Here is a 26,780-nt window from a genome sequence, read left to right as displayed (position 1 = left end):
AACCGAAACTTTAAAATATAACTTATTTTACATCCGATTTTTTATGATATTTTCAGCATTATGCTTGTCTGATTTTTCCATGTTGATTCAAATCAATATTTTTTTGAGGTGGACTTGACCTTTAAGCTGCCCAGAACATTGAGAGTCCTCATCGCATCTACTCTCTACTGCTAACAATACACTCATTGCTCTGAATCAGTACCAGGGGCCCCCCTGTTTCATAAAGGACTTTGCCATAATGGCAACTACCATGGAAACCTTAATTTTGATTGGCTGCTGAGCCCCGTTGTCATGGTAATAATAATACACAGTTCTTGTTTAGCACATATCACAATTATGAATAATGTCTCTATGCGCTTCCAAAGGACTTGGATATTATTGCCCCAGCTGTAGCTTGGCAGCCGTAATTACTAAGATTACAGCCCACACACATTTCAAGGAATAAATTCCTGCCAGGTAGCCATTCACCTCACCTGGGATGAGTGCAGCATAATGTGGATAAATTTCTTGGTGAAGGAAATTACGCCATGGCTGGGATTCGAACCAACGACCCTGTTTCAAAGTCCGGAGACTAATCCACTGGTAGTTGCCATTACGGCAAAGTTACAGCAGTTGCAAGTCCTTTTATGAAACGGGCCCCGGGACTGCTCACCTTCTCAGCATTGTTAGGACTTCTCAACTCGTCTACTCTTCAGCTTTGTACCTTAAACCTCATCTGCTTTACAGTCCTTTTTAGGACTTCATCTTATATCACACAAGATACTTCTCACCCTCATCTTTCAATTTCCATCTCTATCCCTCTACCCTCAAACAGTCCTTCCCAGACTAAACCACATGGTGAACTGTAAGCCTCCGCAGACCGAGTTACTTCTACTTTTTCTGCTTTTATTAAAACCAAGTGAACTTCCCTTGAAGTTTTAATACAAATTTCTTAACACAATTTCTTGTTTGCGTCGCAGAAAGCTTTGGCGGCGGAGATTGTGGAACTTTCTCCTCACTTTTTTATATGGACAAAATTGTTCTACTTTCTTCCTTGGGGTAGACTTAGCCTTTATGAATAATACAAAATCAAAATGCATATATAAGATTAATATTCATTATCAATATTATTTTATTGAATATTTACCAAAAAAAACTTTAAAAAAATGGGAAAGTGCAAAAGTATCCTCACATAATACCTTTTATATTGCCCATTATGAGGGTTGTCACAGAAATTCGAAAACAGAATTCCATGACTTTTCCATGACTAAATTGCTGCTTTCCATGACGTCCCACGAGTTATGTAGATATTGGGATGTCACAAAACTGGGAAAAATGGAAATCATGAACACCAATTATAATAGAGTATGAGAGTTGCGACACACGACAAACTGGAAAGCTGCTATAGCCAAGAGGATAATGCAATTCCATGACTTTTCACAAATTTTCCAAATTCCCTGACTTTCCATGACCTCAAATTTTTCCATGACTGGGAACCCTGATTATTACAACATCCATTAAACTGAAGACTTACTGACTTATTCTCTGCAGTCCAGTTGAACTGAGGTCCTAGGCCCCGTCTTACAAAGAGTTACGATTGAACCAATCAATCATAACTATGGAAATCCATCTGTGTCAAAAAAATTTCTACACGAAATTTGAAAAATGTCCTTTGTAAACAAAGGCAAACACACCAAATTGTCAAGAAAATGATTAATTTATGAATATACATCATATCTAGAATTTTTTTGGAACAAACATGCATTTTTAGATATGGGCGTTGCTGGCTTTCCATAGTTGAGGTTGATCAGATCAATTGCAACTCTTTGTATGACGGGGCTCAGGAGCCCGTTTCATGAAGAGTTACAACTGTTGTAACTTTGCCTTTATGGCAATTACCATGGCAACCTTGATTATGATTGGCTGCTGAGCCCTGTTACCATGGTAGTTGCCATAATGGCAAAGTTACAACAGTTGTAAGTCCTTTATGAAACGGGGCCCCTGGTTAACTGCTAATATTATCATTTACAGTGTGTGTTTCTTATGTATACAACCTCTGTTCCCTGTGCTTTAATGGTGAAGAACACTACTTGAGCTACATGTACTATTCCCTCATAGTTAGGAATAAACTGAGCACCACATGTACTGACAAATCCAGCCTATTCTGTCTGAGATTAAAGTAACAATTGGCTTTCCATAGTTAAACCACAATTTTTTTTTTATCAGAGTATTTCAGACTACTCGCAAATAGCTCCATGATCAAACATAACATTGCATATGACCATTGTATTTATTAGTATACCATAATCAATAGAGATTTTCATAAGCATTTTTACTTTGAACGGCTTTCAATCCCATTTCAGTCACCATTGCTCAAAATGTGGAAACAATTTGCACCTACATAATATCTTGATATACCAGGGACTCATTTTATAAAGATTTTGGAATAATGGTAACTACCATATGACTTTTCAAAGAACAATACAATATAATGGCTACAAAATTAAGAAATTTATTTAAAAATATAAACCCCCAAAGTATGTAAATGCATTTTTTTTTGCAATTTTTCATTATGAAAGTGTAAAGATGACATTTGCAAAATAAAAGAAATCTCGAATGAAATTGGGAAGTGAAATATACCAATAATACTTTTTGTACATAAATTTGCATAAGCAATTCATATAAATTAAAAAACAATAAACAATAGGTTTATAGTCGATACTGTAATGAACATGCTCACTAAACCTTGGCGTGGATAGTGGCTGAGATTAGAAGGGAGGCCCTCATTGCCCCCAAGATCCTCAATACCTTTATAATAGCCCAGTTATTCATATAATGCAATCAGATAAATTTCCTTGCACACAAGTACTCTGATATAACTGCATTTGGAGAAAGACATTAATCTCCTATTTACAAGTAATCACAAAATGATTACAGCTTACAAATATCAAAGAGTATACTACAGTCACTACTGATACAAAATATTTAAGTTGCTGACAAAGTGAAATTGTATATATTATACTTGTACATGTAAGAATGAAAGAGTATCCTACACCTAACTGAACTACATTTTTATGGAGATTAAAATTCAAACATTTACCTTTTTAAATTTGTGCACCATGTGTGCGTTAATACAAAGCTGTAACATTATGGGAAGAGCTGTGGTGTAGTGGTCCTGACTCTCGCCTTGTAAACAGGGTCGTGTGTTCGAATCCCACCATGGTCTAGCGTCCTTTGGCAAGGCGTTAATCCACACTTTGCCACTCTCGACCCAGGTGCTAAATGGGTACCCGGTAGGATGCGAAAGATATTGTATGTTTGAATTTGCCAGCGCCATAATGAGGCTGCCATGAATGCAAGGAATGCTCCCCAGGGAGTGAAAATTGTGCACTTTTCGTGCGGAATTGAAATGAATCCAATGACCGGGGTAATAATATGCTGTAAAGCGCTTTGAGCCGTTCTGGGAAAAGCGCTATATAAAAATTGGCTATTATTATTATTATTAATTATTAATAGAGTATAGATGTACCGTATACAGCAAATATTTTGAGTGAAACTGCACAAGACAGTGCACAATAAAAAGACATTAAATCTAGTTTTGGTGATGTGAGAATAAACCATTAACTGAAAAATTGAAAAAAAAAAAACATATTGATTTTCAACCCTGTTTGGTGTGAAATTACTAATGACAATTTGAAAATACATTGGCTTCTTGGAATGCCAGATTTGACTTCATATACTGTTAAAACAGAACTGCAAATCATCAAACACTGTTTCCAACTACAGAATTGAAAAACACATTCATTTTGCAACTTTGGACTGTTTCAGAAATTGTTGATAGTGCTATCAGTCGCCAGTGGTGATCAGTAACATTTCATTAAGACATTATAAGAATAATTGTACATTTATTGCGCAATTTCTATATGAATATACTCAACTGCGCATTACAATAATGTTATTATTATTACCCTGGCTATAGCAGTGCTGCCTACAGGCGCTCTGGCTTTCGAGGAATTTCTTCCTGTCGGGTATTCAATCACCTCACCTGGGTTGAGTGCAGCACAATGTGGGTAAATTTTTTGCTGAAGGAAAACCCGCCATGACTGGGAATCGAACCCACGTCCCTCAGATTGAAAGACGAGAGTCTTACGATTGACAGCACTATGAAAGTTTAGTGGTGATCAGTAAAAAGTATTCAAGACGTTATCACCACTTGTGATGAATAGCGCTATCAATCCGCAGTGGCGATCAGACACATGTCATTCAGATGTTATCACTACTTGCCACTTAACCTTATTTTAGACTTCAATTTTGACGATGCCGACGGAAAAGCTGTGCCTGTGTCTCCCCTCTGCTATGCAGGCGAGACCATTAAATGATGAAGATCGTAGAATCACTCTTTCTATGATCAGCCTGAGCTCAAGTTCTAGAGAGGATGGCCTCCCATTGACTGCTTGCTTCATTTATACGACATGCAAGTTCATCAAAAGGAACACTATATATAAACTTAAAGTATAAATAGTCAGAGTCCACTGTCTTTGTCTCCATATTCATAGTGCTGTTACAACATCTCATTCCATCCCGTCTCTATCTTATTGGAATTATGTTGCATCTGCAAGAGATCGGATAAAATCAATTTCAAAGTAATAATGACTTCTGACTAGAAGAATGAATACAACAGAAAAAAAATACGATAGAGGGCTCAGGAATAATTTGCCCCCGAAATTCCCCCAATAACTCTAGAAGATTAAAACAGAGCCCCTGAAATTCGCATAGGGTCCAATATTAACAACAATACAAATTACAATGATGTCAATTTTTACTAGTAAGCTTAAAAAAGTAGCATGGAAAATTTATCATGAACTTTTTGCCTGAAATTTAAGAAATTATGTATGCAATTTATACAGCAGGATATTTTACGTCCTTGCTGAAGCCAGGGTAATAGTATGCAGCACTTAGAAACATTTGTATTAAGCACTATATGAATGTTGCATATTTTGATTTTCAACACATGCACTTGATTTATGATATGTAGTATAGGCATTAATTTTAATCCATAACTTGATTATTCATTCATGGATTTTCAATATGGCAACTCTTTTTGGTACAGTATGGAACTGGAATATATTAATCTGCCCTGCTTGCGTCAGTTATGAGTCCTTGTCATGGGCTCTCTATTGTTATGCATTATTCAATGTATAAAATGTACAGTATCTGTCTTGTTTTAGACTGTTCCTTTATACATTTTTTTTTAGCTATTCATTCAATTCATTATTTTTTATTCATTTTATTTCTGACAATAGGCTGGAAAAAAAATATGGATAAAATTAAAAGACCCATCGACCGGTGGCCAGCGACAGCTAAAAGGACACTAGTTTCTATTGACTGATGCAAAACAACAAAGTTTCATTAATTTATTTTTTTTCCTGCTTTTATTGAAGCCAAATTGACAAGATGTTAAACTTCCCATTTCAGTGTATTTTCTAATTTCAACAAAACTCACCCGAGGAGACCTCTACCATTCCAGGTTTGTGGAGTTAAGGAGAGGATCACTTTGTCCTCATCTCGCTGCACCACAACACGGATAGGTTTCTGGAGGAGAAATGAAAATCACAATCAAGATCTTGTAAAATTTTCATCCACTTTTCCAATAACATCGTATAATCCTAACAAGGTAAAAGCCAGATTGTATCTCGTCCAACCCATGACTGTCTACATAACATGAAGGTTTGATTTCACACGATAGTCTTGAAGGTAAATTGACATGTCTGACTTCATAAGTCATATGGTCACACCCATAATTCTCGATACACACCCAATGGCATACCCTTATCATCTTACCACACCCAATGGCATACATTTACAACACCCCAAAGTCATATCATTTTACCACACCTTATCATTTCCCAATGACACACCCCTTATCATAATGCCACACCAATTATCATCTTACCACACCCAATGGCCTACCCCTTATCATCTTACCACACCCAATGGCACACCCCTCATCATGTTACCACACCCAATGGCATACCCCTTATCATCTTACCACACCCAGTGGCATCACCCTTATCATCTTACCACACCCAATGACACACCCCATATCATCTTACCACACCCGATAGTATACCCCTCATCATCTTACCACACCCAATGGCACACCCCTTATCATCTTACCACACCCAATGACACATCCCCTATCATCTTACCACACCCAATAGTATACCCCTCATCATATTATCACACCCAATGGCATACCCTTATCATCTTACCACACCCAATGGCATACATTTACAACACCCCAAAGTCATATCATTTTACCACACCTTATCATTTCCCAATGACACACCCCTTATCATAATGCCACACCAATTATCATCTTACCACACCCAATGACACACCCCATATCATCTTACCACACCCGATAGTATACCCCTCATCATCTTACCACACCCAATGGCACACCCCTTATCATCTTACCACATCCAATGACACACCCCCTATCATCTTACCACACCCAATAGTATACCCCTCATCATATTATCACACCCAATGGCATACCCCTTATCATCTTACCACACCCAGTGGCATACCCCTTATATTCTTACCACACCCAATGACACACCCCTTATCTTACCACACCCAATGGCACCCCCCTTATCATATTACCACATCCAATGGCATACCCCTTATATTCTTACCACACCCAATGACCACCCCCCCTTATCATATTACCACACCCAATGGCATACCCCTTATATTCTTACCACACCCAATGACACACCCCTTATCTTACCACACCCAATATCACACCCCTTATCATCTTACCAAACCCAACGGTATACCCCTTACCATCTTACCACACCCAATGACACACCCCTTATCATCTTACCACACCCAATGACACACCCCTTATCATCTTACTACACCCAGTGGCACCCCCTTATTATATTACCACACCCAATGCATACCTCTTACATTCTTACCACACCCAATGACACACCCCTTATCTTACCACACCCAATGGCACCCCCTCCTTATCATATTACCACATCCAATGGCATACCCCTTATATTCTTACCACACCCAATGACACACCCCTTATCTTACCACACCCAATAGCACACCCCTTATCATCTTACCACACCCAATGGCATACCCCTTATTATCTTACCACACACAATGACACACCCCTTATCATCTTACCACACCTAATAGTATACCCCTCATCATCTTATCACACCCAATGGCATATCCCTTATCATCTTACCACACCCAATGACATACCCCTTATCATCTTACCACACCCAATGGCACACCCCTTATCATCTTACCACACCCAATGACACACCCCTTATCTTACCACATCCAATAGTACACCCCTTATCATCTTACCACACCCAATGGCATATCCCTTATCATCTTACCACACCCAATGACATACCCCTTATCATCTTACCACACCCAATGGCACACCCCTTATCATCTTACCACACCCAATGTCATACCCCTTATCATCTTACCACACCCAGTGGCATACCCCTTATCAATATTGAAAGTGACTTACATTTTGACTGTGTTGCACCACTGGAGCGATGTCTTTAATACTTCTAAAATTCATTGAAGCCACTGATCCAAATTCTAGGATTTTGTCACCGACATGTACACCCTGTATGTTAGAAATCGCAAATTAGCCCAAATTTCCAACATTCCTTAAACACAAGAACTACCATAGCATTGCAATTGTTTGTGATTGACAACAAATATATTGATACACCGCAATCCTGGGCCCATATCATATAGCTTAGTGAGTGATCATGGGCTGATTTCTATGATTGATTGCATTGAGTATTGTATGATCAATCGTAAAAATCAGCCCCATAATCAGTCGGCAAGCTTCAAGATACCAGGTCCTGGTTAGACGAAACCATGAAGATCATGATAAAACAAAGGTTGGTTAGAAAAGGTATATCCAGTTTGGAAAAAGCAAGTAATATACAGATGATAACCATGGTGATGATGATGGTATTGATGATGATGATGATAATGGTGGTGATGAAGATAATGATAATGATGATAATAAATTAAAAGTTACCTGAAATAGGCAAATATTAATCATGTTATACACAATAAACTTACAGCTTTCTCTGCTGGGGATCCTTGTGAAACCAGGTCCACTTTAGCAAATGGGATTGAAGCAGCTCCATTACTGGACCCGTTTGCAATGGGATTGTAGGTGCCCTGTTCCCGCTGTTGTCTCTCAATACCATGCAGTGTATGAAGAGCCTGCTCAACTTCTAGCATCAAAGCTTTGTGATCATTCTGTAGACCTGCAATGTTGAAGGGGCATACATTATCCAGATATTATCTACATGCAGATTCATTAGCGGTGAGGGGGGGGGGGGGGGAACTGGGTAGATACCATACTCTTTAATACATGAAAGGAAGTAATGGCCAGGTCATATGTACAGCAAAAAATTTCAAAATAACCAGAGAAACAGGATATACTTCCAACAGTCCTGTACACAGGCCTACATGTAAAAGAAAGGAAATGTGTCAGATATTATTTGGAGTGGGAAAGTATATGAAAGAACACTTAAGATTGCTTATTCCTGCTTTTGCTTAATTTAAGAACCAGTGAAAGTGATTGATACCCCTGCCTGATCAGGAAGCCTTATATGGCCTTACAGCATTATATTTCATTACCATAGCAACACAGTTTCTGCCACATTTGGTAATGTATTCTGCACTTTTCACTCTAAGACCATTGTGTGTACCAAGTATCATGGGCATTGGGTAGGAACTTGAGGAAGTAGTTCATTCTACAAGATTCATTGCCATAAAATGTTATTATAATTGCAACACAGTGCCTGACACAATGAGAAATGAATCTTTAACACAAGCATCATGGGCACTGGGAAATCACTGAGGAATTTTTTTTGCATCACATTCCCCCAAAAAACCTTGATCATTTTTTTTCATTATTCTACTAGACCTGCCAGTTATTATGCACTGTTACTCACAGATAATCTTGTGTCTGGACGTTCGCACTGAATACACATCGATGTCATTTCTTGGGTAGCCCTCTGCATCAATCAACGGCCCTGTCATACCAACTCCATTTTGCTGAAAAACAAGGAAACATAGAAATCCAATATATTAAAGTATAACAAGGAAAGACTTAATAAGTCATAAGTAATAATCAGTTTATAGTTGATTGCGGTTGTTCAACAGGAAGAAAAATTTGGTTCTGTTTTCCTTCTATCAGAAGGTTATACAGGTACATGCAGAAAACAAACTCGAGGACTAGTCTTCTTCTGTTTGCCTGGTTTTCAACTCACGTTTACACAACAAGTGGGTTTTAATGAAAGCAGAAAAAATAAGATTAAAATATTGGTGATGGATTGATGAAAAATTGTAATAGAAATACAAAGTTATGAATGTTTAATTTTGTGATGTCACAGACGAGAAACTCCTCCATATGTTGTGTGATATAAAGTCCCCAAATGTCATTTTCTAAAAATATTGCAATTTTATTTGTGGGATGAATATATCACCAGCACATAACTTTCTCTGCCGATACATATCCCCTTTTTATTTAATTCATAATTCAATTCAATTCAATTCAATTCAATTCAATTCAATTCAATTCAATTCATTTATTTTCTCTTTCAATCTTTTTACATTTACAATGATAGTTCAATGTACATATTTATAAAATATAACATTTAAATCATTTTTTTATAATACAATAATACCATGAAATCGAAAGGGAAGGAGACCAACTAAAAAGCAGAGCTTGTAGGGTGAAGGCCCCCTTTTATAAGTAAATTTTATGAATAAAAAATAAGATAAAATGAACAATATATATATATATATATATATATATATATATATATATATATATAATGAATAAAAAATAAACAAATAATAAGAAAAATATTTTCATTTTATCATGGTTCGTTTAGAAAATGAAATTTATGGGGGAGCTGCATGCATAATTATGCATAAATGAAGTCACTAATCAAAAACTTTGAATTTTATCAAACTTTGAGCTTGGTTTCACCCATATTTTTCCACTCTAGGCAGCATTGGGACCTCAATAAGGTTGACAAAAGCTGCCGGAGTAGTCAGACTTTCAAGCATCATTGTACAAACTCCACAGATATTTACTCAAACCATTTACTTTAGATATAATTTGTGATATCTAAAAAGCAATAAACAATAACTGATTTCACTCAAAAAAGTTCATAACTAAACAAGAAAAAAAAGATCATGAGACACTTCACCCCACCGACAAGCTTTGTAGCCATCATTGAATTGTGATCTCCAACTTGCTACAATTTACTAAATTTACCAAATTATTACATGCACCACCCTGTCTCTGAACTATTGTCGCCTATGACAATGAGAGGGAAATAATGTTATTATGTTTTGTCCTCATTGACATTGATACTTGGAGTAGACTAGGAGTGTAATTTCTTTAAATTTTATCTTTTTTAAAATCAAGTTTTCAAAAAAAAAGAAGAAAATAGCAAATTTAAAAAGTTAGCCTACTGAAAAAAATGTACTGCTACTACTAGTGACTCAACCACCCATGGTAGTCGATTTGACATTTTCCGAACCTAGAAATGTTCTTTCCGATGAAGTTTTTTTCTTGATTCATGTTCGTATGGGGTCCTAGAACAAATTCAGCTTGGTTGCCCAAACGGCAACTTTGGGCAATTTTGCTAATTTGCATAAATCCAAAATGGCCGCCACATGCCATCTTGAAAACCTAAGTTTTGAACCCCTTGCCCCAAAATGATAAGCAATAACTCAGTTTAGGGGTTAAGGGTTGTGTAGAATCAATTTCTATTATTATTTTTGCATTATAAGGTCATCTTCAGGTCAAATCCAAGATGGCCGCCAGATGTCATCTTGAAAAATTAAATTTGAACCCCTTGCCCCAGAATGATGAGTAATACCTTTGTTTCGGGGTTTTGGGGTGTGTAGAATCCATTTCTGCTATCTATTTTGCAATATAATGTCATCTTCAGGTCAAATCCAAGATGGCCGCCATATGACGCCATCTTGAAATATTAACTTTTGAACCCTTTGCCCCAGAATCATGAACATTAACTCTATTGGTGATCGATTGGTATGTTGCTTCAATTTATGTTTTAATTTTGCATAAAGGATAATCTTCAAATCAAATCCAAGATGGACGCCAAACGCCATCTTGAAAAAACTACTTTCCGATGCTTATACGTGTGAGAGCTAATGTAAAGGGATTTCAGTACGAATACTCATTTCTTTTATTTATTCTCAAGTTTTAGGTCAAGGTGAAGTCACATCTGAGATGTCAGATTTGGACATTAGCTGCTCACCTTAGAATGAATCCTTTTAGGTTTTGGCCAAGATCCATTTCGTGTGTATTTTTATTTGTTTTAATGTCCATCCATACTTTTGTACTGATTAGGCTTTTAGAGTGTTATTTGAAGTCGAAAGTGTTTTCTCCATATTTTTCCTATATCAATGTGTCCAATGATTGGTAGGCATCAGTTTGTTTTAAAAGACGATGGTGTAGCGCTAGGTCTTACATTTTGAGAGTGGCTGTAGAACTCAGCTCTAGAGTGGCAGTCTGTAGAGCAAATTTGTACAGGTGAAGGAAGATGGCGCTGAGACAGGTATAGATAGAAATGCTGCCCTAGCCTTCCTCCTAGGTCTTTGGTCTGCCAATTTAACATTCCGATTATTTTCTGACGTCTTGACACCTGTCCTTATTAGCTCTCCATAGAATGGCGCCTACATCTTCATAAGTGTTAGTGTCTATGCTGGCAAGTTTTATGTCACGTTTGCAGGTGTCTTTATAACGAAGGTGTGATCTACAAATGGGGTGAGACCAAGCACACAGCTCACCTCATCTTGGCGAATCCCTTCTGAGATTCGCCAAGGTTTCATGCGGCGAACATGCCTCAACCACTTGATGCGCCTTTGACTATAAAGGAGTGAGAATAAGCTGGGGATGCCAGAACATACGCTGAAGGGCCTCTGTATTTTTCACTTTGTCCTGCCATTTAACGTGCATGATACATCTGAGGCAGCTGATATGGAAGGTGTTTAGCCGCTTTTCTTAGTTGGGGTACGTTTTCCAAGACTTACTTCCGTACAGGAGCTTTGTCATGACTGTGGCAGATTTTCCTACCCTGGTGCTTATCTCCTTGTCCAGTGAAAGGTAGCTAGAGACAGATAGATGATCCAATCAGGGACGTGAGAGGGAGATCCATTGTAGGTGAGGAGTCCACCACAACCAGACGAGTGCGTGCTGTTGATATCTGGAGGACAGTCAGTGTCTTGAGTCGATCAGGATTTCTGTTTCACAGGCTGATGGGTGATCCAAACATGCACAGGACAGGCGGCTGTATGACTAGGTCTTGTACTCTTGCTTATTGAGAGGCAGGGGCGACATCGTTTCCGTGCAATATCTCATGAATGAGAACCATCCTGACCATTGTTTTGGCAGGTACATGTAGTCGGTCGATGTTCAGTTCCCCATCTGCGTTGGTACGGATATAGAAGTCCTCTGTGCATTCGCCAAATGCAACTGGGGAAGCTTGGAAAAGAATATCCCAAAGAGTGTCAGGGCCAGGCGCAGCCTTGCTCTACGCCGCTCACAGGAACGGAGAAAAGGTACCAGGTGTTCCAGTGTTGTAGCAAACTGTGCTCATGGAATATGACCAGGGAACAGTCTTGGGGAACATATCTTCTGCAGGAGGCTAAATAGTGCACTCCTGCTGACCAAGTCAATGGCTCTTGTCAGGACAAAAGGTCCAATGATAGTTATAAAGGAAGGTAATGACTTCACTATTTTTCTGAAAAAAAATATGGAGAAATCACTTTTTAATTCAATAATAGTCCTTTCTCTAAAAAAGTACGGTTGGACGTAAACAAGCATTAGAACTCCCGAAATACATCGTAGCTAAAACCTTGAATGGTTTCATTCTAAAGTAAGCAGTTAATGACGAAATCTATCATCTATCATCTATCATCTTAGACATGACTTGACCTCGAACTAAAAATGAAGTGATTAAAAGAAGTTAATAATTCTTACTGAAATTCCCTTACATGATCTCCTACTACTAACCTCTTCAGGACAGCGTGTACGCTTTTAGAGAGAGTACTTCTTCAATGTTCAATAGTCACGGGAAGTAGTTTTTTTTTTATATTGCATTTAGCTGCCATCTTGGACATGTTAGATTTGATCTGAATATGATCTAATATTGCAAAATTATTAACAGAAATGGAATCAACATACCAAATAACTCACGGAAATGGGTATTAATCATATGATGATTCTGGGACAAAGGGTTCAGAAGTTTATTTTTCAAAATGGCATCTTCTGGCGGCCATCTTGGATTTGACCTGAAGATGACATTATATTGCAAATAGATAGCAGAAAGAGATTCTACACACCCCAAAACCCAATAACAGAGGTATAACTCGTCATTCTGGGGCAATAGGATCAAAAGTCAATTTTTCAGAATGGCATCTGGCGGCCATCTTGGATTTGACCTGAAGATGACCTTATAATGCAAAAATAATAATAGAAATTGATTCTACACAACCCTTAACCCCTAAACTGAGTTATTGCTTATCATTTTGGGGCAAGGGGTTCAAAACTTAGGTTTTCAAGATGGCATGTGGCGGCCATTTTGGATTTATGCAAATTAGCAAAATTGCCCAAAGTTGCCGTTTGGGCAACCAAGCTGAATTTGTTCTAGGACCCCATAGGAACACGAATCAAGAAAAAAACTTCATCGGAAAGAACATTGCTAGGTTGGTGTATTGAGCCTATGTGACTGTCAAATCGACTATGGGTGCTTTATGTGCGGCCCGTGTACAGGAAAATTGAAGGCACAGCGCATGCAAAATTGCAACAATTGCATGGCCCTTCCGCGAATTTAAGAAGAGGTTTTATAAAATCAAGTCTTTATACGAAACTTACTGAACGATGTGAAGCCAATTCCCCCTAATATCATGAATATCCCTCAAATAGCGTTATCTAAAAAAAGCGCTGATTTTTCTTCTCATTGATAAATACGGAGCTTTCTTCTACTTCCAACATTTTTCGTCTAATTAGCTAAAGAGGTCGCGCGATTTATCTTCATATCAAAGACACTACAAGGGAAAGACTAGTCACAAAAACTATTGTACACGTAAATCGATGCAAAGCGTTACGCAAAGTCGGCAAAGTGTTCAATTTTTTTACTGTAAAGACTTTGGTGGAATGTTTCTTGACAAACCAACGATAGCATAGCACTGCGGGCTTCGTTTAAGGTACATAGAATTTTCTATTTTTTGTTTAATTTGTCATTGGGGAAGATACCCAAGATCTGGAAAAGAGAAAACAAAATATTCATACCAAAACCAGGCAAAGAGTCGTACCATACTGAGAAATCCTATCGCCCACAAGGACTTACCTCTGTTGTTGGCAAACTATATGAAAGGGTCATTACCAGAAGACTGTTGGCAGCCCTACATGAACAGGCCTTCTTTGAACCTGAACAGTTTGCATACCTACAGGGACGCGACATCACTCAAGCTTTGCTCAGTATGACTCTCCCTATACTGAGTGGTTTCAAACACAACCACGACACTGCTGCTGTTCTGATCGACCTTGAAGGTGCCTTCGACAACGTATGGAGAGAAGCAGTCCTCTATAAACTGGCCAAAGCCGGTATCTCTGGGAGACTGTTGTTGTCTATCTCCAGTTTTTTCAGAGACAAATACTGCAGATGCCTTGTTAACACTGTCAGAACAGATTGGCAAGAGACAAGTGTAGGCGTTCCTCAGGGTTCGGTCATTGCTCCGATCCTTTTCATCATTGCAATCAATGATGTTTCTCCACATCTAGGCAATCACATCAAGTATGCTGATGATATCACCCTATGGGAGACAAGCAACTGCCTGCATACTGCGGTTGCGAATCTGGAAGTCAAGTTGCAACAGCTAGAAAAGTGGTGCAATACCTGGCGTTTCTCGGTCAACACCTCAAAGACTAATGTCATGTGCTTCAGTAAAAGAGGTCACAAGGACATTGCAGTACACATGGGCAGCCATCGCCTCACCCAAGTAAATGAGTGCAGATGTCTAGGTGTCATCTTGGACGAGAATCTGCGTTTCAGTAGTCAGGTTGAAACAGCAGCTTCAAAAGCCATGAGAGCACTTTGCAAGATCTCTGCCTTAACATCACACACTGCTGGTGCCAGCATGGAACTCATGCTTCTATTGTACTCGGCATGTATTCGACCGCACCTGGAGTTTGCCTACCCTGTATGGTGTACAGTCAGGTCCATCTTGGCGCTGGAAAGAGTTCCAAATCTTGCGCTTCGAATGGCCACAGGGACCTTTGTTCACTGCTCTTCTGATGCTGTGGAAGTAATGTCTCACACTCTTCCTCTTGACATAAGACTACGTGAAATACTTGCGAGAACCTTGTGCCAGTACATTCTTAGTAAGGAAGAAACAGATAACTTCAGGGTATTAGTCCAAAGTCTCTTGGGTGATCCAGCATTCTCACGTGGACCCAGAAGCACCCCTCTCTGCTTGATGACCAGGGCCCTTAAAGATCTGAATGTCAGCCTACAGGTAAACGATCCTGGCTCCCAACCTATCGAAGATATGTCTGACATCCTCTCGTGCAGAATGGAAGAGGTTCGCATTGAGTGGAGAAACCTTGGAAATAGTAGAGACAGAAGTAGTGAGCAGAAGGACCAGGCTCTGAAGTTGGCGACTGATTTCATTCTAAGTCTCAATACCGATACTATCATCTTCACAGATGGGTCTGCATTGTCAAACCCAGGTCCTTGCGGAGCAGGCATTGTCATCTACTGGACAGGACTGAACTGCATACCAACCTGCATCGGCAAGCCTGTTGCTAGAAATTCGAGTAGCTTTCATGCTGAAATGGTCGCCATAGAAACAGCTGTGGAACATGTCACCCTGAAGAAACCAGCCCTAGTCGATCAGGTAGCGCACATTCTCACTGACTGTCAAAGTGCTGTCATGGCCATGACCAGTTCTCTCCACTCTTCATTGTTCCCAGAGGTTGTGTCTCGCACTAATAAAAACATCACTCTTCTAAGAAGTAGAGGCACTACTGTCACCATCACATGGATCGCTGGGCATGCAAATATCATGGGAAATGAACTTGCTGACCAACTAGCCAAGGATGCTGCTTTGGAAGCTGCAAGCTCATCATCATTAGCTTCTGCAATTACTCTGCACAAGGAAAGTGCCAAGACTATCCGTAAGAACACTGAGAAGCTCTGGCAACGACGATGGGACAGATCTACACAAGGAAGATGGACATACCAACTCCTACCTGGACATGCCCACAGTTGCCAGGAAGAATGCACACAGCTCTCTTCCAAGATCCACAGAAGTGAAGCTGATGAGGATGCTCACAGGACATACCAAACTCAATGACAATATGCGCAGAATTTTCCCTCACAACCACCCTTCACCTAACTGCAGTTGCAACAGAGACAGGGAAACTATATAGCATGTCCTTCTCCACTGTTCACTCTATGAGTCCAGTAGACTGAAGATGATACAGACCATAGAGATAGGATACAGCAAAACTAACACTCCATACCATCTCAGAGAGATCTCGGTGGTCACCCTCCTGGGCTTCAACCCTGCAATGACCAAGCAAATGCAATGTATTATTAGAGCATCGGTGGTAGCATTTGTCTCATCTACCAGCGCTAACATCTAGCCAAACTAGCCAACAAAACAATTACCTAGCAGTTTTTCTACCTTTGAGTTCTCAACACTAAGTGTCTACCGAGGAGACTTCTAGGGCGTGAAACAGGCCCAAAACGAACAACAACAACAACAACAAAATTTGTCATCACTTTGAATGTTTTCCAAATGTTTTATCATCAGCAAAAATAATATAAAAAGTATGTTTTTTAAGTTATTGCATTTATTGGTGTCTATATTTTATCAAACAATCATGGGAATTGCGCAGTCATAGACTTAGAACCCTTCTACATTGAATCTAGTTTAAAAAATACTGACAAAATGAATTAAGCTTGTGAATTGTTTTTGCGCCAACAACGACCTTCCTTTTATTTCCATGGAAGAGACATGCGAAGCTACTTTCCAGGTCGTGGTCACTCACACGTATTAAGAGGTTAGTAAACTAATTTCGCACCATGTCCATGAACCGCGTTTGGTAGTGCTAGTGGATTTCTAACTAGTGTGGGTCACGCGTGCTGGGATCTACTTCTGCCTATTGTAACAAAACTGCCTATTTAGAGTCTGGTAGTAGACTACCTCTGTTATTCTTCTCTCTCTCTCTCTCTCTGTCTATCTCTCTCCTACTATCCCCATCTTCCCTATGCACAGTAGTGCAGTCTCTCTGTGTACACTACATGTGTGTATCTTTATGTAAGAGTGCCTTGTGCACTCATGTGTTTAGGGACTCCCCTACACTCACACTTGAAGGAGGGGGTTAGTTAGTTGAAGTTTGGCCCTCGATGGGTGCAGTTGTTGTGTAGCTCTCGTACTGTGAGGAGTGGTTGTAGTTTGGCTCCTGTATCATGTGTATTGTTTCGCTCTAGCTCTGAAGTCAGAAGATAATCGATTGGGAGCAGATATTTGTGTAACCACTGCTCCAGTTTAGTGTTAATAAAGGCCAAGACCAAGACTTGAAGGTAATTTCAAATTGAGTTGATTCTTATTTTATTTCTAATTAAGTTAGTCAGATGACCGGGAGCAGAGATTGTGAAAACGTGAGTAGACTGAGGAATGAGTGCACGTGAGAATGTGTTGAATCGCAATATATTTTTGTGGAAGAACCTGGTGAGCTAAGTTCAAAGGTGATTTCGGTTACAATTGGTGGCAGCGGTGGGATTTCAACACATTTTCCAGCATGAATTCTGTCAGTTTATTCAGTTTTCTATAAGCTCAGATATTGAAGCAAAATATGTCCTGCTACCGTACACAATAACACATGTCCCAGACCTTCATTTTTGAGGAGCGCGATCGCGCCGGCGCTCCTACCGCGCTCCTTAAAAAAAATAAGGAGAGCAAAAAATCGCGCTCCTAAAAAAAAAAAAAAAAAAAAAAAAAAAAAAATGAAAAAAAAATTGTTAAAATTTCATATTTCACATCTTTAAATCCTTGAAATGGTCTTCTTTTTTCCATGATTCCTTGAAATTACTTTGATTTAGTTGAAAACTATCAGAAAAATGAAGAATATTCATCTCTTTCCCGACTCTGATTTTAATTTAAACTCGGTAAATATTTGCAGTCCCATGTAGTCCCATATGTAGATTTTCATGGCAGCACCATGGAAGTCTACATGTGGGACTACAATATTTACCGAGGTAAGTTCAAATCAGAGTCGGGAAAGAGGTGAATATTCTTCATTTTTCTGATAGTTTTCAACTAAATCAAAGTAATTTCAAGGTATTATGGAAAAAAGAAGACCATTTCATGGATTTAAAGATGTAAAATGTAAAATTTTAGCAATTTTTTTTTTTTCAATTTTTTTTTTTTTTTTTTTTTTTTTTTTTTTAAAGCAGTAGTGCATACGACATCTTGTAAACGTATTGACGTGACCCAGGCCTAGTTTCACCACAGATTAATTAATAGCTAACACAGCTATTGCATATATATACAATGTTAAGAAAAATCTACAATTTATCATACATGTATTGTAATGAATTGATTTGAGCTCCTCACGGAGAGCGATTCTGAGGAGCTCAATTGAGCTCCTCAAAAAAATAAGGAGAGCGATTTATTGAGCTCCACGAAATTATAAACGTGAAGGTCTGATGTCCATTCAAATAGATGCCTATGTGGCTCTGCATGAGTGAGGAAAGTAAACAATAGAGCAGGCTGTACGTGTCACACACAGTGAGCAGTGCAGATATTACTACATGAGCAAGTATTAACTTGTGAGCAATAGCCTACTCGTGAGCAAGACTCATGAGCAAAATTTATGAGCCAAACCCACATGAGCAAAACCCACATGAGCGTACTCGTGAGCAAAATTTATGAGCCAAACCCACATGAGCGTACTCGTGAGCAAGACTCGTGAGCAAAATTTATGAGCCAAACCCACATGAGCAAATCTCACGAGCAATGAAACCATGCTCATAAAATCGTGCTCACGAGCAGTAGATCAATATATAGAATAATAGCGAGCGAATGTGCTCATAAATACACTGTAGTGGTTGCATAAGGCTTGCTCAATCAATGCTCGTGATAGTTTGGAAATAGAATGCATTGAAAATAGATAAAGATTTTGTAGAATGAATATTGTTCAGTTGTATTTGATCAATTTAGTATAATATTAAAAGGAGATCATTTCCAAATTCAATCATCCATAAGCACATTCTGGATGTGTGAACTTAAGTAAACTTTGCTACTTGATACATACCTCAATTCATATAGAAATGGCAAAGAACATAAGTCAAAGGAGGGATATTGAGAAAGAATTAGATCAAATAAATGAGAAAATCAGTCAGTGTAGACTAGAAAAAGAGTTGTTGGAGTGGGAGAAGACAAAGGCAGAAGAAAACTCAGAGAAAATGGAAGGTGCTAGGGAAAACCTCAGAAATGTGGGGGAATTCTCAGAAACCCCGAGAAGACCTGAAGAGGCGATGCGGTCGCGATATCAGGACATTGAATCAGAGGTTAGATTCAAAGCGCCCAGAAATAGGTTTCATGAGGAAACAACTGGCTATGTTTCCGAGACAGAAACTATTCCAATTAGGAGGAATACTGCTTTTGCTCCTCATACTCCGAAGTTGCCTACAACAAATCCCTTCTCGTCTACACCCATTTGCCCCCATGACATTCACAGTGATGTAAATAAACAAATACATGTACCAAGAAATTCAGGATCAGGACTGACACCTGTCATGATGTCACATAATTTGACATCACCAAATACGAAAAGACAGAGACCTCTCCTTGTACCCGACAGGTATAATGGTAAAACTTCATGGAGAGACTACCATCACCACTTTGAAGCATGTAAAAATGTGAACGGGTGGGAGGATGAAGAAGCAGCCTCATATTTGATGGCAAGCTTGCAGAATGAAGCACTACGGTGTGTAAGCGGTTTGAGCAGCACTGTTAGAAGCTCCTACCAGCAGCTGTCTCAGGTACTGAGACAAAGATTTGACTCCAGCCAACAGGCTGAGAATTATCTCATGGAATTGAGATACAGAAAGCAAGGACCTAGAGAGTCTTTGCAAGAGCTTGGTCAAGCTATACATGAACTGGCACTGAAAGCCTACCCTGAAATTCCATCAGCGCCCCGTGTAAGGCTTGAAAAGAATCACTTCATAGACGCAGTAGAAAGTCAATCCATTAGAGAGGGCATTCACCGAGCTCGACCATCTACTTTGGATGAAGTGGTTCAAGCTGCACTTGAAACTGAAAATTTTGAAAGAGTTGAAATGCAACGAACAAATGACAGGCTCAGGTCAGGACGACATGCAAGGGGTGTTGACACTGATGCCCGTCTACAACAAGTAGAAAGCATGCTAAATAATCAAATGCAGCACATGCAGACTCTCACAGAAATACTCCAGAGAATGGAAGGGAGTCGAGCAGAGGCAGGCAACTCTCAGACCCCATCACCTCCCCCTCCTAGCCCTGCCAATTCGGGTCGTCGACAAAGGGCAGAAGATAGAGCCTGCTATAGGTGTGGAGAAGTTGGCCATTTATGTCGCCAATGCCCGCACCCAAGAAGGAGCAATACACAGTTGGGAAACGACAGACAGTCGGCCATGAGACCCGCAGGCAGGCTGGAAGACGAGGGTCAACAATTTCATCCAACTCAAACAGGAATGAACTACTAGCTCCAAATTATTCCTTCATGATCCCTAATAGGCTATCCAATGCCAAACAAGGCCTATATGTTACTGGGACACTTCGCTCCACAACCTGTCGGTTTCTGATCGATACAGGTTCGACTGACACTATCATTAGTGCCACCACTTACTACAGAATGACCAGAGAATCAAGGCCTGACCTAGAATCTTTCATGGAGAGAATCCAACAGGTCGATGGAAGTCCATTGAGTGTGCTAGGTACAGCATGGGTGGACCTTTGTATTGGTCGAACCGTTCATTCTGTCAAGGTCATTTTTGCAGACATCGAATGCCAAGGGATACTTGGTATGGATTTTTTGCTCCCAACACATAGTGTCTTGAACTTTCAGCGTCGCAGTCTCCACATACATGGTGAAGAGATAACCTGTACTACACAGAGTGGAGAACCTTTTGTTGGTCGGGTTGAAGTAGCATGTGCTACAATGGTGCCCGCCGGACATGAAGCTATCATTCCGGGTAGAATATCCAACAGGAGCGATAACATGAAAGGAACTGCGATTGTTGAAGGCTTAGAACCCGAAGGCAAGGTCACAACACAGGGACTAATGGTTGCTAGGACTCTGGTTAATGCAGAGGAGGATATCATTCCGGTCCGAGTATTTAACTCGAGTGACTCACCATGTGATGTCGAAGCAGGTGTAACGCTTGGAATGATATCTACTGCAGAACTTAACCCTGTAGCAAATGAAGGTTCAAAGCCTAATGATCTCCAACCACATTTAGAGGATCTGTACAACCGTGCAATAATTAATGTGGATTCCCAGTATCTTGAGCAAATAAAAATGTGTTTGATAGACTACGCAGACATATTTTCCAAGAACAGCCAGGATATTGGATGCACAAATATTGTGCAACATAGCATCAAGACTGGGGATGCAAAGCCCATAAGGCAGAAATCTAGGAGACATCCACAATGTAATCAACAAGAAATAGATAGACAGGTACAAGATCTACTTGACAGAGGGGTGATTGAACCATCAGAGAGCCCATGGGCGGCAAATATTGTTCTTGTTAAAAAGAAAGATGGTACCCAAAGACTATGTGTTGATTATCGAAATCTCAATGAAGTGACAATAAAGGATGCCTATCCTATTCCAAGGATAGATGAAACCCTTGACGCACTTAACTCTGCGAAATGGTTTTCAACACTTGATCTTTCTTCAGGTTACTGGCAAGTCAGTCTTGATGAAGATGCACAGGACAAGACATCATTCATTGTACGAAATGGTCTCTACAAGTGGAAGGTGATGCCATTTGGGTTAACAAATGCTCCAGCAACATTTAAACGCCTAATGGAAAAGGTACTCAAAGGTCTCCAGTGGGAGGTACTTTTGGTGTACCTTGATGACATCATCGTCTATGGACGCTCTGTGGAGGAAGAGATACATAGACTGAGGCTGACATTCTCGAGACTGAGAGATGCTAACTTGAAGTTAAAGCCAAGTAAGTGTAATTTGTTTTGCAAATCAGTGACCTACTTAGGGCATGTGGTATCAGATGAGGGAGTGTTGACTGATCCAGCCAAGGTGCAAGCAATAGTAGACTGGCCTCAGCCGAGATGCAAAAAGGAGGTTCGAAGCTTCCTAGGCATAGCATCTTACTATAGGCGATTTGTGAAAGGGTTTGCAGAAATTGCAAGTCCCCTGCACAAACTCACGGCCAAATCAGCAAAGTTTGAATGGGATGAGAGCTGTGAACGCTCATTCCAAGAACTCAAACTGAGACTACAATCTGCACCTATCCTCACGTTTCCAACGCCAGATGATGAATTTGTACTGGACACTGATGCCAGCTCAGAGGCAGTTGGAGCAGTACTTTCTCAAGTACAGGGTGGTCAAGAAAAAGTAGTTGCATACTACAGCAGGAAACTTCACAAAGCCGAGAAGAATTATTGCGTAACTAGGCAAGAATTGTTAGCACTAGTAACTGCTTTGAAACAGTTCAGGCAATATCTGTACGGCAGGAAAGTGAAGGTCAGAACTGACCATGCATGGCTCAAATGGCTACTGAACTTCAAGGACCCAGAAGGCCAACTTGCACGTTGGTTGCAACAAATTGCAGAGTATGACTTACACATCGAACATAGACCAGGCCGAAATCACGGCAATGCCGATGGTTTATCTCGTATGAAATGCAAACAATGCGGAAGAGGGGATGCAATTCAAACTGATCATAGAGACAGTTCAACCCCTGACCCAGATGGAGAACACTCCAGCAGAGGCATTGCTTCTCAACCTTCCATGTCAAGCAAAAACATACGAGAGGCTCAACTATCTGACGAGACTATCCAATGGGTATTACTCGCAAAAGAGGACAATCAACCAAGGCCGAAATGGAAAGATATTGCCCAGAAGTCTGGAGCGGCTAAGACCTATTGGTCTAAGTGGAATCAGCTAGAAGTTGCTGATGGCATATTATGTCGTCGATGGGAATCAGATGATGGAAAGACTATCAGAAAGCAAATAATCATGCCGGAGAAGCTCCGTAAGGACGCTGTGAGTGATGTGCATGATGGCCCACTAGGTGCACACCTAGGGCTGAGAAAAACACTGGCTAAGTTGAAGCTACGTTTTTACTGGTGTGGCATGATTGCCGATGCACGTTCTTTTCTAAGAAAGTGTGATTTGTGTGCAAGAAGGAAGAATCCTCCACGGCACCGGTGAGCTCCATTACAGCAAAGTAGAGTGGGAGTGCCAATGGAAAGAATAGCACTTGACTTGATGGGACCGTTGCCCAAAACAGATTCTGGAAATCGAGGGATTCTGGTGGTAGGGGATTACCACACCAAATGGGTAGAAGCCTATGCTCTGCCTGATGCTAAGGCAAAGACCGTGGCAAGGAAACTTGTCGAGGAATTTATCAGTCGGTTTGGTGTCCCAAATGAAATCCACTCCGACCAGGGATCAAACTTTGAGTCCAATCTATTCGCAGAAATGTGCGAACTGCTTGGAATAAACAAGACTAGGACAACAGCTCCAGTTTTATTGACACCGATGATGACACTATCTCAGATGCCCCGGACCCAGTTGCGCCATTAGCGCAAACATCACTATCGTTTCCAACCTCGGACACAGAAGTACCCCCCAAGACTGCCCCAACAGAAGACACTATACTAGCCACCGTAGTTGAGAAGACCACACGTTATTATATTGATGGAATTGTGATTCGACAAACTGATATTACGAACACTTACCCCGTATCGATACCAGCCTCATGGAATAAGGACGTTGTCTGCAATTATGGAATGCAGAAAGACTAATTTGTTGAGTTATATTTTGTTTTTGTAGTTGAGTATATGGTATATGTTATTTCTTGTGTGGAATTCTCCTTTCCTTTCTCTCTCCTTCCTTTCCTTCTTCTATCTCTCTTTTCTAAACTATTTTCTAGTCTGCTCTTGTCTATTCTTAACTCTAACTGATACTTTTTCTTTATCTTTCTATTCTGCGAATTTCATTGCTATGTGACATTTGTATTTGTTACCTCAATTCACTTTGCCTTGGTTTTGTCTGATTGGACTGGATATTTTAACTCATTTATCTGTGTACGACTGTTAACTAGTTTTTGTAAGAAAAATGCAATTATATTTCACTTTGCCTTGTTTTATGCATCATTGCCAGCTGATAGTCAATCTTGCGGAAGATATGTCTTTTTAATATAACCTCAGATGCTGTTTATATTTTTGCAAAATGTATAAAGGTACATTATTACTGAACGTATTCTTGGATGTGCTAGGATATTGTCGTTTGTTGAAATTTAATGAAATGTATTCACCACTTATTGTTGTCTCTTTCTTATTTTCCTATCTCTCTGATTCTCCCTATGTCCTTCTTTATCCTTACTCTCGTTCTTTTAATTATCTTCTTTCTCTTGTTTCATTTCGTATACTTCTCTTTCCTTTACTTTTCGACTAGCGTTTTCTCTAAGTATACTATTTTATGTAATGTTATCTTTAAGTTTGTTTACATTTTCTACTTGAAAGAGTTGAATTTATTGGCTGATATATGATAATATCTCGTTATGTTATGCATTTATCTTATATGTTTTTATTTTTATATGTATGTGATGATTTTTTTAATGCATTTATTAAGCAATATCTCGTATTTGAAATCATGTCTTTTGCTTGGAGTTTACATTCCAAGATAGTGCCTTGAAGAAACAGTATTCCTTATACCTCAGTACTGCCAGTACTAGTGTTTATACTTATGTTCAGATATATTTATGTATTTTATACTGTGTGTTTTTAGGAGCTAGTTTTATACTGAAGGAGTTATTTCATGAAGAGTTTGATCTTTACTAAGAGTACTGTTTTATGTGATTGATTCTTTTGCCAAATTTTACTTCGCTTTTACAGTTCGTTCGTTTAAATGATGCTTGATTGATGACAGTCTTATTTGATTTCTATGCTAATGTTTTCCTAAAATTTGTTTTGAAGTAAGTTCAGAGATAGGACTTGATAGATTTCTACATTCCATTGTATGTTGTACATGTGTTAGGCAATTGTTAGCCTCTTTGTTTTATTTTCAAAGTTTGTTTTATACCTTCAATCTACAGTTTTGTTATTTTTGTTAACTAGGAAACGAGGACGTTTCAATCTAAGCATGGGGTAATGTAACAAAACTGCCTATTTAGAGTCTGGTAGTAGACTACCTCTGTTATTCTTCTCTCTCTCTCTCTCTCTGTCTATCTCTCTCCTACTATTCCCATCTTCCCTATGCACAGTAGTGCAGTCTCTCTGTGTACACTACATGTGTGTATCTTTATGTAAGAGTGCCTTGTGCACTCATGTGTTTAGGGACTCCCCTACACCCACACTTGAAGGAGGGGGTTAGTTAGTTGAAGTTTGGCCCTCGATGGGTGCAGTTGTTGTGTAGCTCTCGTACTGTGAGGAGTGGTTGTAGTTTGGCTCCTGTATCATGTGTATTGTTTCGCTCTAGCTCTGAAGTCAGAAGATAATCGATTGGGAGCAGATATTTGTGTAACCACTGCTCCAGTTTAGTAGGCCAAGACCAAGACTTGAAGGTAATTTCAAATTGAGTTGATTCTTATTTTATTTCTAATTAAGTTAGTCAGATGACCGGGAGCAGAGATTGTGAAAACGTGAGTAGACTGAGGAATGAGTGCACGTGAGAATGTGTTGAATCGCAATATATTTTTGTGGAAGAACCTGGTGAGCAAAGTTCAAAGGTGATTTCGGTTACACTATTCTGGTGTCCACAACACACGACTTGTATGGCTTGATTTGTCTGAGCGCGGCGGCATGTAATGAACCCTTGAGTGGGTCGAGATACGCGATTTTGCTCTTTTTTATGTGCAGTTTAAGTTTAATTTTATGTAAAAAATAATAAAAAACTGAAAATGGAACTATTTTCACCAGAAATGAATTTAACTAAGCCCTGGCCTGGTGAGCCGAGTAGCTGAATGAGTTTCGGCTAACAAAGTTACACCCATTATGAAGTGATGTGTTAACCGACAAAAAAAAATATCCACTGCGTAGACACGTTCGTAGTGCGAGATTAGTTTAGTATACTAACCTCGCAATACGTGTGAGAAGAGTGCGTACAACGTGGCCATGACACATGCACCAAAATGAATGAGTGGGACTGAAGTAAGCACAGTGGTCGAATAAATATGTTTTTATAAGCATAATGGAAAGTATGAGCTCACAAAATGACTAAATTTCATACACATGTCACTCACAGATTCCAAAACTTCGAACAAAGCCTTGATCTCTGCCTCCATTTCATCTTTCCTGGCGATCAAACCCTGCACATGCACCCTAGCGTCAGCAGAAATGGGGGCTGCCATTTTTAAAAGTCTGGTGAAACACGTCGCTGATGGCAGCAAGCTAGTACTTTTTTGCGACCGACATTTGTTTACGTTTTGCATTGTGGATTTTGG

The 26,780-nt window shown here is 39.6% G+C and overlaps 2 protein-coding genes across 2 annotated transcripts in view; one reads left to right on the top strand and one right to left on the bottom strand.

The window, feature by feature from the left end:
- Positions 1-1,082: 1,082 nt before the first annotated feature.
- On the bottom strand, positions 1,083-26,719 carry LOC129266769 (26S proteasome non-ATPase regulatory subunit 9-like). Its single transcript, XM_064103638.1, has 6 exons — positions 26,580-26,719; positions 9,003-9,105; positions 8,119-8,309; positions 7,547-7,648; positions 5,483-5,571; positions 1,083-4,591 (listed from the first exon to the last, which is right to left on the bottom strand). The coding sequence occupies exons 1-6, from the start codon at positions 26,685-26,687 to the stop codon at positions 4,567-4,569; spliced, it is 618 nt and encodes a 205-aa protein (XP_063959708.1). The 5' UTR covers positions 26,688-26,719; the 3' UTR covers positions 1,083-4,566.
- Positions 26,670-26,780, top strand: part of LOC129266292 (DDB1- and CUL4-associated factor 8-like) — a 31,258-nt gene continuing 31,147 nt past the window's right edge. Inside the window, exon 1 of the mRNA XM_064103636.1 lies at positions 26,670-26,779. The gene's annotated coding sequence lies outside the window, so the exon portion shown is untranslated. The remainder of the gene's footprint in view (position 26,780) is intronic.

Source organism: Lytechinus pictus, chromosome 8 (genome assembly GCF_037042905.1).
Source record: "Lytechinus pictus isolate F3 Inbred chromosome 8, Lp3.0, whole genome shotgun sequence".
NCBI classification, from domain to species: Eukaryota; Metazoa; Echinodermata; class Echinoidea; order Temnopleuroida; family Toxopneustidae; genus Lytechinus; species Lytechinus pictus.
This window is presented reverse-complemented; position numbering and strand designations above follow the sequence as displayed.